This window comes from Pteronotus mesoamericanus, unplaced genomic scaffold (assembly GCF_021234165.1).
Source record: "Pteronotus mesoamericanus isolate MK-2021 breed Mesoamerican mustached bat unplaced genomic scaffold, CSHL_Meso_final contig_182, whole genome shotgun sequence".
Classification (NCBI taxonomy): Eukaryota; Metazoa; Chordata; class Mammalia; order Chiroptera; family Mormoopidae; genus Pteronotus; species Pteronotus mesoamericanus.
Genome location: NW_026555078.1, coordinates 13,016,663 through 13,034,062, shown reverse-complemented (window position 1 = coordinate 13,034,062; position 17,400 = coordinate 13,016,663). Strand labels below are relative to the sequence as shown.

The 17,400-nt window shown below is 36.2% G+C and overlaps 1 protein-coding gene across 1 annotated transcript in view; it reads right to left on the bottom strand.

Annotated features, from left to right (window-relative positions):
* CEP128 (centrosomal protein 128) overlaps positions 1 to 17,400 on the bottom strand; it is a 336,595-nt gene that overhangs the window by 213,911 nt on the left and 105,284 nt on the right. Inside the window, exons 15-16 of the mRNA XM_054567190.1 lie at positions 15,740 to 16,390; positions 9,638 to 9,802 (exon numbers count right to left, since the gene is read on the bottom strand). Of these exons, the coding sequence (XP_054423165.1) occupies positions 9,638 to 9,802; positions 15,740 to 16,390 (816 nt within the window). The remainder of the gene's footprint in view (positions 1 to 9,637; positions 9,803 to 15,739; positions 16,391 to 17,400) is intronic.

Genomic DNA, 17,400 nt, shown 5'->3' with positions numbered 1-17,400 from the left:
CACACACACACTGTTGACTGGCTTGATCAATGGACCTGTAATTCAAAGAGTAAGAAATACCCCCCTAATTATATATTTGTGATTCAGCACACTCTTCACAACTCAGAACATTCACTCTCCCAAAGGCTGTAAAGATTATAAGGAGACATGATCTTAATGGAAATAGAGTAACTTTAATAAAACTAGACCATATCCAAAATGCTACCTCCTTGATAAAAGCTTATGAGATTCCTTCAATGTCTTCTGAGTTCCAGAAAAGCTGCTCTATTTCCATTATGGTTATTACATGAAATGAAAATAATCCTTCACACACCTTAACAGAAACATTATGGTAAATAAAGCACACTCACAGAACAAAATAAATCATTACTTTACAAAGGTCATGTTTTTCCTTTACAGAAAACTAACTTGAATAACCAGGTGTGGCAATATATTTCAGCCCCAAGCCCATCTTTCATACATCAGCCAGGGCTGAAGGAGAGACAAGATAAGTGGCAGAGAGAAATCCATTAATGGGGTGGGGAAAAGTAAGTTTACATTGTTCACATGGAAAATAATACAATAATTAATAAATAATATAAAAATAAACTCTGTGTTTCGCATACTCACAGCTACAAACCTACTTTTGCCCTGCCCTCTATTAAAGGCTGAAATAAAAACTACCACAATGTAATTCAAAGTAACTGGAAGCCTGGATTGTTGAAACTCTAGGCCTGCACACATCACCTAAAAAGTTTTGAGAAAGAGTATTTCTGTAACAGAAGATAAGTGTATGCCTAAGCCTTAAATCCAGGACACTAGCATTACAAGGCAAATAATGAAACTAGCCTGAACAAAAATTGAATCTGTCTGGAAGCCATTTATCTGGCTCTCTAAAGAAGGCTCGCATTACTTATGCCAACAGAGTTGACTCAGCTGTACAAAGTTAAGATACAATATGAAACACCAACCAAAGCAGAAATAGCAGCGCCACTCAACAAGAAGGATCTACTATGGATGTTATGGGAGATTTAAAAAAAGTTTAATCTAGAAAATTACTACTCTGCACCTCAAACTGTCTTGTAAAACAGCCAATAAATAAGTAACACCTTAAGTGCTGGTCACGCCATAACTACTTTTTTCAAGCTTACTTCTTAAAAGATGAGAGATCGTATATGAGAGTAGATTTCTTAAATTCAAAGTATAGCTCTCTGTTAAGCACTTAGATGGGCATCAAAAGTAAACAAAAATAACAACAATTCTAAAATCTATAGTTGCAATTAATCTGAAAAAGTCTCCACGGATTTGACATATATATATCCCTTGCCCCCTGTGAACACAACACTATTCAGGAACAGGAGGGGTCCTAAGGCTGAATTTTTTTCCTCGTTATAAAAGCCAAATAATATTTACCCCCATCCTCAACCACAGGGATATTATAACAAGACAGAACCCCTGAGCTCCTAGGACAGCTATGCATCCTCTGTGTGCTCCACTGACTCTTCACAGGAGCTTCCGCTATTGCACTCACTACTAGGTGCACCTTTTATGTACGCCTTCTCACCAGCACCACCATGTGTGTCTTTTATATATGTCTCCTCACTAGACTGTAAGTTCCTCTGGGTTAAAAATCTTATTCTTTTTCATTTAAATATCCCAGCACCTAGTAGTATGTCTTACACAAAGGGGGAAGTCAATAAATTTTCTGGAACATATATGCCCTTTTATGTTTCTTTCATTCCACAAGCATTTTTGAATGTATTCTCTATGTGCCAAGCATAGTAGTTCTCAATTATACAACAATTTTAAAAAAGAAGACTGAATCTCTGAACAAATATCTTTTTTGTGCGTGTCAGTTAGTTGGTTTTTGCAGAAAATTTATTAGCAAACTCATTGAGGGCAATCACCTTTTCAGTAGCAGATTCTTGTGACTGTCAAGGCAAGCTGATGCCACAAAAGTGAGAGTGCTGCCAGTGGTAAGAAGTAATCGGATACAGAATAAATTTTGAGGATAAAACCAACAGGATCTGCTGATGAAATAGGTATTGGTCCATGTATGAAAGAATGAGGTGGCTCTTTCTATCTATTGAGTAACCAAAAGGACATTTTAATTACTACTAAAAGATTGGTTTCCTAAAATAAAAATGATACTATTTTGTGGCTTAGACATACTCTTCATATTTTGAAAGTAGATGCTTTACAATATTTCCTTCAAAGGAGAAAAAGAAGTTATGATTGATAGTATGTTCAGAGTAAGACCAAGAACATTACTGAAACAGTGGAGCTAATAGAAAACATAAAGACATAATCGGAACACTGGATATATTAATAGGATGCATGTAAAACTTTGGTGTGAAAGGCTTTCCAGTATATATAGCCTAACTGGTCTTAGGCAGGTTTGGGCAAGTTATCCCTGAGACAGAAACAAAAAAAAGAAATTCAAATTTAAACTTCTAACCCCATTTAAGTCAATTATTTTGTGTGTCAGGCTTTTGTGTTTCAGTATCATTTTCTGGGAGAATATTAAGCAATACAAAGATCATTGGCAGCATGAACAAAAAGATGTTAGGATGCGTGTTGGATACATTCCTAGAAATTAATATTCAAATTTGGAAACAAAAATATCTCTAAAGGGTATTTTATGCATTTATTAAGTTTTAGGACCATTTTGTAATTACTACATATTTCTATCAAGTCAAGTGCCTGGAAACAGAAATAACTATCTAAAATCGGCCACTCTTGATGCATTTATATTTCTGAAACAAAATATGGACAAGGAAACAAACAACTAGTGTTTCAAGTTACACATTTGGAATGAACACTGTTTAATTTTCAAAAGATAAAGGAATGTATCATTCATCTACAGAAAATATTTGTAAGTATACTGTCTTTAAAAGCCATCAGAATTTCTTCCCCTCCTCCTTTTTGTCCTAAAGATGCTTAAGCATGCGTTTATTCTTATGAAAGAACGATTAAAAAGTTTTTTAAAAACCTCCAAATATAACTGATGTATACAATAAGCACCCCTTGGCTGTTTTTCTTTCCTAAAATTTAGAGCATATTGCTTAACATTAAGTGACAAAATGGACTGAGTTAACATGCATTTTAAATAGTAATGATAGAAAAACTCAAAGAAAAGAAACCCGGACACTCATCTTCTGTTCCCTTTTAGTGCCCACCACCGCGAGACAGGGCTGCTCAGCGTAAGCAAAGCCCTGGAAGAGACATCTAGCGGAGAGCCCTGCCTATGGCCTCTTCCCCTTGGCCTGCCACAGCTCAACCAAGTCTGTGCCATGACTCAGCTTAATTCCTACACTATGGGCATCGCTCCCGATTTCAAAATTAAATGCAATCAAAATAACAATATACAGGATTTTTTTTTAAGTGCCCACACAGAACTACTTTTCCTCTCAAGCCCGTGTAGTTACCAACCACTTGGTGAGTTAAGGATTAAATGGCAGGCCTCCCAATCAAGTTCAAATCAGGAGACATAAAGACCCAAACTGTAACTTCACTCTTAAATTCATTTAAAAACAACCTCTTTGTCAATGGTTAGTAAAGAAGTCATTGACCAAAAGAAAAAAGAAAAAAAAAAGAAAAGAAAAACAGACTTTAAAAATGGCTTTTTCATTTTTTTTTTTTTTTATTGTTCAAATACACTTATCTCCATTTTCCCGCCACCACTTTCCCCTGCCCCACCCACCCCCACCTCCCAGCCTCAATCCTTGCCCACTTTGGCTTTGCTCATGGGTCCTTCATACATGTGATCACATCTGTTTCATTTTAGAAAGGAGAAACTAAATGCGCTTCTGTATGCCTATAGTTATTGCCCCTCCTTCTGCCGCAACTGCATGTAGAGCTGCCCTCATTGTGTAGTCACTTGACCTTTGCATTTTCAACTTGCTTCTTAATATCTGGCACAGTGTTTCATACATGGTAAGCACTCTGATGTTTCAGTCAACTCTCTGTAAAAGTCAAGGGCTACTCTGGACTTAATGATTACAAGTGGTTCAATTAAAAATGCTTTATAAATGACAAACACATAATTTGTAAGTTTACCTTTAATTGGATCATTTTATAATTTTCATTGTTTTTCAGATGACAGATTTATGACAGGAAATTACTCATAACATCCTAATTAGTGTTTATTTAGAGTATCTGGTTTAAATTTGACTCCACATTAATTTGTGGTAGCTACAGCTTTATTCTACTTCCACAATTTAAAATAGATGAAGCACCAAAGAAAAAGTGTAGTTTGTCTAAAACTGGCCTAAAGTGTAAATATTAAAGTAAATGCTAGAAATCAACAGCTTATTTGCTTCTACTTCTTTCTTGTTCTTATGGAAAGAATTTGAAATCAGAGAGTTCTGCCTTCTATAAAAGAGTTTTTAGCAAAATTGTGGAACTGTGAGTTTCCACAGTAGTAAACATTTTTATAGAATAGACGAATAACAATCATATATATTTGTTCACATCATGAAAAACAGCACCTAAACAGATGGTCAAAATAGAACTGAAATCCAAAATTAAACAACACTGATTCATTTTTTCCTGTAACAGATACCTTTCATGTGGCAATATCAGGTTTTAATTAGATTTTTCTAACAAAATCATTAATGACTCCTTTTCCAAAATTTGCGTCAGGCTAAAAAAGAAATCAATGAGTATATGGTAATCTGTTGAATATAATAACCCTAAGATTAAATTCAACACTAAAAGTGCAATGAAAAGACACAAATGTGAGTCATTTTATTGGCAATAAATAAAGGGGAAAAATAAAAGGAAATTGTGTTCATATCCTGTTCCCACCACAAGCTATGCAACGCTGTGCAAGGCACAACATACTCTCAAACTCAGTTTTACCATCTGTAAAAATGGGTGTCATAATTACTCTTGCAAATGAGAATTATCATTTATCAAAGATCCATATTTTATACAAGAAAACTATTTCCTAAGAGTTTTTATCCGACATAGCCATAGCTTTAAAATATGTTGCTAGGTAACGCTTCACAAATGACTTAAATAAAGGATTTCATGGGAAGGAACCAAAATACATTTTTAAGAATCCTGAGGTATTCAATATTTAAGTCCCTATGACTGCTATAGCCTTGGGTATGTCACAATTTATGGTGATAAGGTATTTCCTAACTGCTTCATTGTAGTTACTGTCATATCCTGAAAGGACTAATAATAGAAAATAAGGTCCTTTAAAGAATTATGTTTACCTATGGAAATAAGCATGTATTATGTGAAATAGCTAAGCATCCCAGATAACCTCTATACACTGGCCAGAAATGGTTCTTATAGATTCTCATACAATGGCAAAAATAAGATTGGTAAACCTGAGTCCTATTTTCATTTCTACCAATGGAAAAACCAGGAGCACTTGGGCAAGCCAATTAACTCTTTGGGCCAGAATTAACTCATCTATAAAAGAAGATATTGGGAGTTGACACTGTTTAACGTTCTTTTACATTTTAAAAGCACACCCATGCCAAATGTTTGGGGAAATAAAACCTTTGTATAACAGTTCAGTGCAACCCTGTCAACTTCGAGACAGTGCTTGTTAAAAACCAAAAGCTAATACAGATTGGGGAGGGGTGGGGGAAGAGCAAAAAACAGAAAGTGCTGAAGAATCTTTCAACATTGCCATGGCTGGCTATAACTATGAGATATGCGTGTACCCAATATAACAGCATCTCCTTTAACAGAGCTGCTCCGCGTATGGTTGTGACTATCAGCGGTTTGAAGGAGGAAAGTAAAACGAAGAGAGCAGGCCCCTCTGGCTTCCTCCAGAGTTGGGTCTCTAGTGACAAGAAGCTTCTCATAATTCTGCTTAGAATTAAAACAGTAACAAATATAAATGAAAGTTCCAAATATGAAAGTACTGGATCATATAGGATAAAAACTACTTGAGCTATAATTTTAAAATAGAAAAGATACAAATCATGTAATCAACAGCAAAATAATGCTACATTTACCAAATGAAATGTTGGGTGGTATTAACGTTGATTTAGAAAAATGTTCAATGACATGTTAATTCAGAGTACACAACTGTGCATAGGGCATGATCCCAAATGGGGTCTGCTTGTGTGGAGAAGAAGCCTGAAAAGAATTTCACCAAAATGTAAATTTTTAAAAGGTTATGTGGTGAGATTACATGAGTTTTTACATCCTTCTAAAAAAATGCCCTGTCATTTTTCACAAATTCTACTGTTTTATAATTTTTAAGTGTTCCCTTTTAAAAAAATATTTTTAAATCTATAATTTCAGAATTTATAGAAAGTCATTAAAATTATACTATTTCACTAATTTTTGAAAATAAATGTTTTATTATGTTTGCATTGGACTTAAGAAAACAATTTAATATCTGTCATTTTCTAATGGCTTATAAATATATGTGTCCAAACTACTGTATATATTTTTCATAAAACATTCATATTATAAAATGTCAGGACCAAGAGAATATAAAGAGCATAAACAGAATACCAAATAATGTTTTCTTAATTTTAGGTACCAGCTATATCTAAAATATTATGCAAATATGTTCAAAATTAAAATCAATCTTTCAATACCTATACTACAAAATTACTTGGCAAGCTCTAGAATGATGGCCAGTATCATTAATAAACTCATGTCTGTGTTAATGAAAAGTTTTTTTTTTAATTAGTTCAGATATATGTCTATATAGATAAGACATTTAAAATCTTCACTATGTAAATTTTGATGATTTACTGAGCAAAAATGATTTAATTATAAACTCTTTTGATGACTCAGATTCCAGTAAAACCAATAAAAAATATATTTCTGATAAACAGCATTATGACTTTTGAGGTAAGTGCCAGAAGAATAAAATGTTTAATATTGATAAGTTCCTTTTAGGACAAGAAATTACCTACAGGGTCCAACAGAAGTAACGCCTGCTTTAGTGTGGTTGGGAGGGTAATAATATGGATGTAATAACTTATAGCTTTAATTTGAACATTTCACATAAAATGTCATATGGTGTGCTTAAGTGTGATATTATTATGTTACAGAATTACATGCTTATGATTTTGTAATAAAAAAGGGCATTATTTGTGCTGGACCCTGTATTTTTCTTTAAAATTTTAAGCAAAAGTGTAATAAATTTTAATGATACTATAAATGGGAGAAAATTCTATCTGTATCATTTCATGAGCTGTATCTGTATCATTTCTTTTGTAAGAAGCTCATAATAAAGTCTTAGCTGTATATGTAAAAATTCTCTGGGTTGCATAATACTTGTTCTCCTTGTCACGTAAAATTGAAAAATAAACATGTGATGTTAAAGCAAATCAGATGTTGGAAAAAGTGCATTTTATTACCACATGTCAACACTGAATATATGAGGAAAATATACTAAAGTCAGTTATTCTGTGCATATATATGAACAGCATCCTCTTCTACCGATTAAGGCTGCTGGTACTAATGCTATGTATGAATTGTGATGCAGTTTTAACACTTCTTAGCTTACCAAGTCATAACACAAAAAGAAACAGACACCTGAACCAAAGTGTGCAGTCAAAATAGCATCAAGGTGTTTTAAAAAAGGGGAAATGTGTGTTAGTGGCATAAGCAGTATTGTGTATCTGTGTTAGGGATGAGCCTGCAAGAACACTGCTTTGTTAAGTGAGCAAGAAAGCCTTCCCTTTTGAATACAACAGAGTCCCACTACAAACCCCTTCAATCCATAAGCCCCATTCATCAAGTTTACTGCATTGCATAAATGGTAATCTTCAGGCTACAAGTCATGGGGACTTTTGTCACTGAAAATGTATTTTGTTTGGTGTTCTTGTTTTTATTTCCTGCAGTCAAGCCAACACATACACCCAGAATGTGTGTGTGTGTGTGGTATGTGTGTGTGCCTGTGCGTGTGTGTCTGTGTGTGTTGGTCTGTCCATAAAGTATCCAGCTGGGTACCATGCAAAGTATCTGGACAGACTTTGTAAGCTATATATATGTGAATGTGTGTGCCTGTGCATCTTTAAGATTATTCACCATTACAGACTTCAGAAACATCATTTCTCTAAATCAGCACCCATTGGTGGGACTCAACTATATAGTTTTCACAGCTGAAAGGGATTTTATTTTTAATAATCCCCCTTTGAGGGATCAATTGCACACCTGTGTTTTCTCTATATTCTATCCTCAGCATCCAGCAAAGTGCCTGCCACATACTAGATGTTCAATACATAGCAATAAAATATAATCGTTGACTCTTGAAACTCTAAGGTGAATGTTCCATTTATATGTCATAATACCTCTATACCTGAGACATAACAAATAGAATCAGTAAAGAAGCATTTATTTTAAGCAGAACAAGGTAAACCATGTTTTCAACATACAAAAATTTGACCACTACTTCTTAAATCCAAATAAGTAAACAGAAAACATGTTAACACATCTTCTGGCTAAAATTTTGATTAGGAAAAAGTAGGAAAATTTAGTGTTACCCCCACAGCAACTACACCCTGGCAACAGATACATTAAATATGTGCGAACATTAGACATAATTAAACCAAAGCATAACTTAAGAACTAAATTACAGTGGTTGTCAACATCGTAGGCCTAAATTTAGCAGCTTAGCACATTTAATCATAAATTGCAAACTAATTTATATTTTACTATCTTGATTTTAACAATTACTAGAAATCTAATACACACACAGACACACACATAATATGGGGAATTTTGCCAACAACACAAAAGAAGAAAAGGTAAGTAAAGCATTAGGAAAGTTGCTTCCTCGAGGTTTATGAAGAGTTTTATGAGACCCGACCTACTGAGAGTCCATCACAAATTTTAGTAACCCTTATTGAGTAAAGGATCCATCTGGCCAGGTCTGTTCTGCCTTAATCAATTATCCATATTTTAATGGTCTTTTTTACATTTCACTTCTACCATACTCAACTGAAAATCCTTTTAGGAAGTTGATAGAAGAGACAGAAAGCAAATTTAAATATTCTGGCTTCAATCCTTCGTTGACTTTGCCAACAAAAGTAGTGACTCCCTACACATCTCTAGTATCCTACCCAATGTCTGATATATAGCAGACAGGCAAAAATCAATTACAGGTAGGAAAACAGTGAGCCTGCTGTGGGTGTTCCAGGGTCACCGGCCCTCTTACAAGCTTCATTCAGCCTCTGCAAGAGCAAAAACGAGCATAGTAGTATCAAATTCATAAAATTACTATGAGCACTAAAAGTCTCGAGCATATGGTGAGCAATTAACTATTACATATTTTATTTTGAGCCTCAGTTTCCTTATAGGTTAAAGTTCAATAAACTCTAACCCAAAGAGTAGTAAGAATTAAGTAAGGACACATATTAAATCAGTTGGCGTAAATGCCAGACATAGAGTAGGTCCTCAATAAACTATAATTTCTTTCCTTGCTACCTTGCCTCTAAACTCCTATTTTAAGATCCAGGAGAAATTTACAATCAAATGTATTAGAAGATTAATGGTTGGTTGAAAGAATAAAAACCACAAACACAGCAATCTAATAAACTTCTATCATTTTTTCTGGCACCAATACCAGTTTCTCATGAAAGACTACAATTAGCATTTATAAATATATAAAATATGTCCTAGAAGAAATTCGATTAAGTCTTTTAAATTAGAACTCATTCAGTTTTACCTTTTCTTCTAGTTGGTCCTTCAAACTCTGGTATTTCAGCTTCAGTTTTCTGTTCTCATTTTCATTCTGCGTTAATTCCTCTGTCAGCCTGTCACACTGTGCTTTCAGCTTCTCCAGCTGACAAAGATGGACTTTAGCCGTATTCTTATCTTCTAAGCTTTCTGCCTGAGAAAAAGAGAAGGAGAAAAGCCAAACTGTATGCCAAAGAAATTACACATCATATCAGCAGGCAAATACTTCAAGATGTTGCTATCGCTAAGAGCCTGTGTACATACGCAGAACAAAAGAAATGCTCTTTGCATTTATTCAATTAATCCTTAGCACTCACTGGGCATTCACTAAGCAAAAGGTACTGTACTAGGTGCTGTCAGTAACAGATAGGAACAGTAAAAGAGACAAATGCCAAAATCAACTTCTGCAACAACGAAGGAGAAGTGTAGGGAGCGTATTGTGGCAACCCAAAGAGGGGACACTAACTCTGCTGAGAGGGGAAGGAGTTTAATTAGAGAAGTGTCCCAAAAGGACAGTACTATCAGATGACACCGACTGATCGCTTTTTTCATTTATAAAAGAAGCTTGATAACATTACCAATCAGCTACCTCCTCACTATTGTGAAAGAGGTGAGTACTTGTGTACAATGTAATTATTGGTACCACTCTTGTGGGGCTAAAAAGATTGTGAATTGTAGCAGCCAGGAAACTACACATAATATGAGAAAGCATTTACCAGTGATATTTCAGTATCAATACTAATAAAGTACCTGTTGTTGTTTTTTTAATCTTTAACTGGAATATAACCAGAATCAGCTTTTTAAAATTAGGAACAATATATTCCGGGCATGGAATTCAATAAAAACTTGCCATGTATGTGAACTGAAAGCCTTTTTAAAATAACAACAATGTAAACACTATGTCATGTGCTGCTCTAAGACCTTTCGTGTAGTTTTCCCTCGTTTCATCCTCACAACAACCCGACCAGGAGGTACTTTTTGGAAACTGTATGTACCTCCTCCATTAGTTAGGAAACACATGACTTGCCTAAGGGTAGTAGTGATTCAGCGCAAAGCCAGGACTTGAACTCAAGAATTCTCTCCAATATCCATGCTTTCACCTACTCTGCCACACTCCTTTTGAAAATGTACGTATACCAGTAAGCCAGCCGCACCTTGTAATGTTAACTGGTCACACTTTCCAGTTACTAATAGCCTGTAAATAACTACATACCTATTTACTTATAGTGCCTGAAATACATGTTTTTCTTTTTTAAGTTTATTATATGTTTTTAATCAGGTATATAGAAAAACAATGATTGAAAGCAGTTTCCTGAAAGAAGTTCTGTGAGTTTTAGACAAAATCCATATTCTATTCATCCCCCAAAATTCACCTAAAACTTGATGCCACTTGCAATTAACAAAGAAATTGATTTTTTTATTGATTGAGGAATCCTGTATTTATAACCCTAAAATATATTTACAGAATAAAGTCTCTCCTCGGGAACATTGGCCGGTCATGACTATAAGTTGCACTAGAATGCTTTGGCTTAGCTTCATGTCTTGTGAAAAGCGTAGGTAGAAAAGGCTCCCCCTCAAGACAGCGGTGAGCTGGAGCTGGTGCCCAGCAACTCTCCAGAACCAACTGTGCTCATCGCTTCCCGACTTGGTCCCTCTCCTGTGATGTCTTGCTTGATAACTTGAAATCAGCCAAAGTGGGCACTTCCACCACTGCACCTGGAGGACGCTACACATCGGGGTTCCTTCCCACCCCGGCCCCAGAGAGCCTACGTAAACATTTACCAGCACACCAATGACTAAGTTTGACAAAGAACTTTCTTCTTGTCGTGGTTTTATTATTACATTTACATTTCATTTCAGGGTTTACAAAATGATGTCACACACAAAAACCCTGTGATAAAGACATGATTGTTCTCATTTTATTAATTAGCTGCAAAGAGGTTAAATATCTCGACCAAAGTTACATGGCCAGTAAATGGCAAAAGTAGAGAACTCCAATCCTTGGTCTTTTAATTCCCATAAAAGGATCTACCAAATTATTTTTGTTGAAATCATAATGAAGTGATAATCCAATATCCTTCAAGTATTAATAGCAAAAAGCACTTCATTAAAATATTTTACATTTAAATTTAAAATAGGCATGAAACAGGTAATTCTTGATAGAGAAAAAAATACAATTTGTGCTATGAAAAATATGGGTGACATACCAGCACTTACTAAACTCAGAAAAAGTAATAAATTAAGGTACAGCTGCAAGATAAAATATAACATTTATAGAGCTACTGTCCAAAGCACTTTTGTGCATAATTCAGCATATTAAACATTCTGTGATGTCCATTGTTATCCATTCCTTTTAATTAAAACAAATAAGTAAAAAATATAAGATTATATTAATGAAATAGCATGCGGTAAGGACAGTTCCTTATATGTAACTTATTTTAACAGGAAAGTGCTAGGCTCTCACCACCTCTGGTTCTCTTTTTAAGCTCTTGTGTTGCTTTTATACCACACTAAAGAGTAGCTGTGACACCCCTCCAAAATCTCAGTCTAATCTAACAGTTTCAGCAGATCTACAGCGTACCTCTAAATTATATATTCTTTGCATACAGTAAATTTTCAAAGCTTATTGCCATCTCACTGTCCACGAACACAAGTACTTCCTAAAGAAAACAGGAGGAAATCAATTTTCCCACATTACTGGGAGAAACCCAAGCCAGAAAGATCACACAGCAATTCAGACGCAAATCCTCTGATTTCCAGCTTTTTAAATATTTCAACTAATGAATTTCTTCTGTATGTCTCAAACACTGCTAAGACAATACAAGAGGGCACAAAAATAGCTAAGACCTATTGCCTACCTGTGTGGAGACTTATGAACACTAAACCAACCATAACATAGGTCAGCCTAAATGTGCTTGGCTATTCTAAAGACACCACCAAAGAGCCATGGAACACAGAGGATCGGGCGATTCACTCCAACTTCAGTGAATCCACAGAGGAGATGAAAAACTAGTTGGGCCTTGGAAGACTAGGCAGCACCAGGGGACAGGACAACCCGGAAAGCACTACTTCCCAAGCCACCACCTAACAAGTCACTACATACCTCATGCAAAAACCCTGCTTTCCTTTGAGATTCACACAATTTCTCATCAACTCTCCCTTTCTTGCTGGCAACAGCTGACTGACCAATCACCTTTTCTGACGTGTGATCAACTAATGCCTGGACAATAGCATCATAAATTACCCAAATATCTATTCAACAAGCAAACATCCAAGTTCTATGACCTGTTCTACTCCAACCACTTCCACCCGCATCCCACAACAGCAAATCAACTGCGTCACCACACCTTGGGCCTTCACTCTGAAAATCTAAACTAAGACAAGCATTCCTGACCAAACCAGCAACTTCTTTTCACAGATTATCCCTCCATTCTCTCATTCCTTTGCCCACGATGCCTCCTCTTCAACGTTAACCATGGCACTATGCTCCCAGACTGGTCTCATGCAGTTTCTACCAGCCTTCGGCAGCAGTTTACGTCTCCGCCACTGAAGTGACTTACCGCACTACTGCTCAGCTCTCCTTCAGAGGGAGGAAAGAGGCTACTTAAGATTCACATCCATAGCCCCGGACTATCTCTATCAGCTTACTCAGTCTTACTGGTTTCTTTTAAAACCTCCAGAGGAAGATATGCCCTGTCTCCTGTCAATTGTTCTCTACTCTGTTTTGATCCAAACTCCTCACATCTCCTCATGGACCTTCTCCACCGATCTCTTGTGGTAATGAACTCATTTAGTTCTTCCTTCCAGGGGTGTCCAACTTGAGGGCTGCGGGCTGCATGCCACCCAAGATGACTGTGAATACAGTCCAACACAAAACTGTAAATTTACTTAAAACATTATGAGATTTTTTTGTGATTACATGTCACAATGTATTTAACATGTAGCCCAAAACAACTTCTTCTTCCAGTGGCCCAGAGACGCCAAAAGGTTGGATACCCCGTAGCTGCCACATCTGACACCCCTGACCATACCTCTCTTAAAATATCCTACCTGAGTTTCCAAGACACCATTTTCTTCTCGTTCTCCTCCTATATCTCATATGGTCCTTTATCCTTATTTGCCAAACCTCTTTCTCAACTCTACCCTTAAACATTGCTGTTCTGGGGTTTCCATCCTATTCTTTCTCTCTGCACAACTTCATCCAAATCCCATGATCCCTTCAACTACCATCAATGGGTTACTGGCTGCAAATAACTAACTTTAATCTCAACTTCCTCCCTAACACCTAACCCATTATGTACTAAACTGTTCTTCCTAGACTTTCATGGTTAGACTTAAGTTCCCTTTATCCTAACTCAACACACTAAAAAACTGAATTTGGCATTGTTCTCTCCAAAGCTCCTGTTTTATCCATATTATCTACCTTGACAGATAGCCTCATTATCCACCTAGTCACCCCAGCCTACCCCTAGTCATCCCTGATTATAAGCCCTTTTCAGTAGAGTGATGTGGTTAAGAAATAGGCACTTGACTACCTGGGTTCAAATCCTATCTCAACTACTTACCAGCTGTAAGATCTTGGGTGAGTTACTGAACTTCCCACGCCTCAGTTCCCTCAACAGTGAGAAAATAATACCATACAATCTGCCAGGATAATGTTAGTATTAAATGATTAATACATGTAAAATTTTATAGTAGTGACTGGCACAAAGTAAGTGCTAACACATGTAAAGTTTTTATAGTAATGACTGGCACAAAATAAGTGCTACATAAGTCTTCTACTGTTACTATTATTGTCAGAGCCAGTCAATTAACATTGAATCTCTATTTTCCTTAAGATCAGCTCTTCTTCATATCTCTAATTCTACTTTTGTTCATGTCCTCAACAACTCTGAAGGACTATTATGCCATATTTAATCAATTCTAAGACATATTTTTTCACCTTTTACCATTCCTGTCTTGTGATGTTATCTTATAGTTAATAGCATGTCATGTTTTCATAGGCAGCATTTTTTTTCTTAGTAGCATCTTACAACTAATGATATTTTTGGTAAAATGAAATATAGTAAAGGCCTCTTATCTACTCTCCCAGGCTTCATTCCACTCTGCCCACCCCAATTAATGACCCCAAATCCAAGACTGCCAGTAGCCTATGTAGGATTGGGGAAGAATTCATAACATAGCTGAGAGCTTTCTAAAACTATCAGCTATTTCAATACAATCAATCTTTCATCATAAGCATTTTATGATAGTTGTATTTCAAGGAATTTTGAAAAAATTATAATTAACTTTTGAAGATTTATCCATTTATTCACCTATTCATCAGATATTAACAAGGTTCCAGGAACTCTTCTAAGTATTTCAGATATAGCAGTAAACAAAACAGACTCAAATCCCTCGTAGAGTGTTCATTCTAATAAAGATTGATTAAAAAATAAATAATATGGCATCTATATGATGATAAGGGCTAAGGAGGGAAAAAAAAATGAAGCAGAAAAAAGGGATAGGTTTCTCATACTCCTGACAGTCATGTTATACAATTATTCTCCTGCATGGTTATAATACTAATACCATTCGACCTTGGAGACATTTCCCCAAATGCAAGATCTCAACTATGCATTTACCCAGGTGACTTTGATTTGGAAAAGAAGGAGTAAATCTCAAAAGCCTTGGGTTTACACAGCCCCTAAGCTGATCCGCTTTAGTTACCAAACTAATAAGGACTGTGGTTATAGCCTCTACAGCCTTGATAAGTCTTTGCATTTTATATTTTAGGAGGTCATAAATGTTGAATGAGGGCACATTTCAGGCCCACGACTTACTGCCACCTCTGCCGAATTTCCTAAACTCCCAAAATAGCTAAAGGTTCTTTTTAAAAGGCTTCAGTGCTCTGAAATAGGTGCTCCCTGGTGGCTGCTATAACTCATTTCCACCTGGCCGAACGGGCATGAATAACCCTCTTTATTGTTAGTTTTAGCTTCCCTCCAGTGCTTGGGAATACAGAATGATCTCTAAAAGTTTACACTTTATTAACTTCATGAGCCCCCAGAAGAATTCCTTCGATGTCATCAGGATAGTTCAACGCAGGTACCTTCAGTGTCCTGATGTGATTCTCCGCTTCACTCTTTTCTTTCTTGAAGTGCTTCATCAGCTCCTGGATATTTTGTTCGTGTTTAGTTTTCACACTCTGCAAGGATGATGTGAGATCTTCCAGCTCCCTCTGGTGAACATCTCGTTCTAGCTTTAACTGTGCGATGATTGTAGCCGTTTCTTCATCTCTAGATTCCGCCTGAGTCTTGAGGTCAGAAAGGTTCTTAAGCACCTCTTTTCTGGCTTTTTGTTCCTCAGCCAATTTATTGGCAAGATCTGCCCGGATGGCACTCAAGTCCTTGATGGCCTCTTGCATCTCAAGAAGTTGAGCTTTGTCCTTGGCCTGGCTCTTCTTTAGCTCTGCAATTTCTTCCTCCAGGTGAGCTTTGTCAACTTTCATCTGGCTTTGACTCTTACTCTGCTTCTGCAATTCAGTTTCTAGCCTATGGATGGTGTCCAGGTTACCCTTGACTTCCAATTCAAGGTCAGCTTGATGAGCCTTAATGTCGCTCAGTTTCTGCTCCTTACAGTGCAGCTCCTCCTCTTGAAGGGCACGCTTGGTTATGACCTCGTTCAATTCCTTTCGAAGATTCTCTATTTGTTGTAACGCTGCATAAAGCTGGCTTTTCAATTCATCCTTTTCTTTTAGGATCTATCGGATTAAAAATATAAAACAAACAGAAACATTACTATAAAAATTCACCTCAGACACTGCCTGAAAACAAAATAAAGTGTAATCCACAAAGAGAAGAAAACTTCATCAAATAATACTTGTACATGTTCAATTTTTTTAAAGAGAAATATTTTAGCCGGGAAAAAGAAAAACATAATTATCCTGAAGTAGCACCACACTGAAATATGTTCTAGATTTTCATCACCAAAACTTCCCAATGTTTGATCATATGTAATTATTTAAAAGTAAGATAAAATTGATCAAAAGAATAGGGAAAAGACTCTTATTATAATTTACCAGAGGTTTGACATAATATGTAGAATTTACTTAAATAACAATTATTTGCATTTCAATGCCACACTTTTAAAAATGAGAAACCTCAAAACAGATATGGAAGATAACACAGACACTATCTAAGAAAGGTAATGTCAGCAGTGACAAGAATCACAACCGTGTGTAACCGGGAGTCTTGAAGCCCCATTGAGGTAGAAATGAGATTGACTGAAGATTAGGAGAGGTTGGGAAGGAACTCCGGAAAAGTCAAGGGACCCTACGGCCATCACCTTCTGCCAGCCTCTTTAGGAGGGTAGGGTTTACACTGGGGGACAGAGACCAAGAACTGACAACCCTCTTATCCTCACCAATCCTTGATGCAAATTAAAAAGCAAGCAGCTAAGGAAGTAGAAATTGCCACACATACACCCCCAACTCTGGCACCAAAGACAGTCTCTATCTGCTTACTGATGCTCACCGTAGTTGGAGCCAGGAAAAAAATTAAGATTCTCATTTCGGAATTTGAAGTAATGAGTTAAAATGCAAATACTTGCAAGGCATTTTTGCAAGTATTTCGCGTTTGAATACATCAGTGTGGAACAATTCATGATAAAGTAAGGAGTCAATCATTAAAACAAAAAAGTGTCCTCAAATCTCTCCCAGTTCAAACTGGGAGAAAGAGCATGATGCTGACATGAGAAATAATAAAAGGAGGT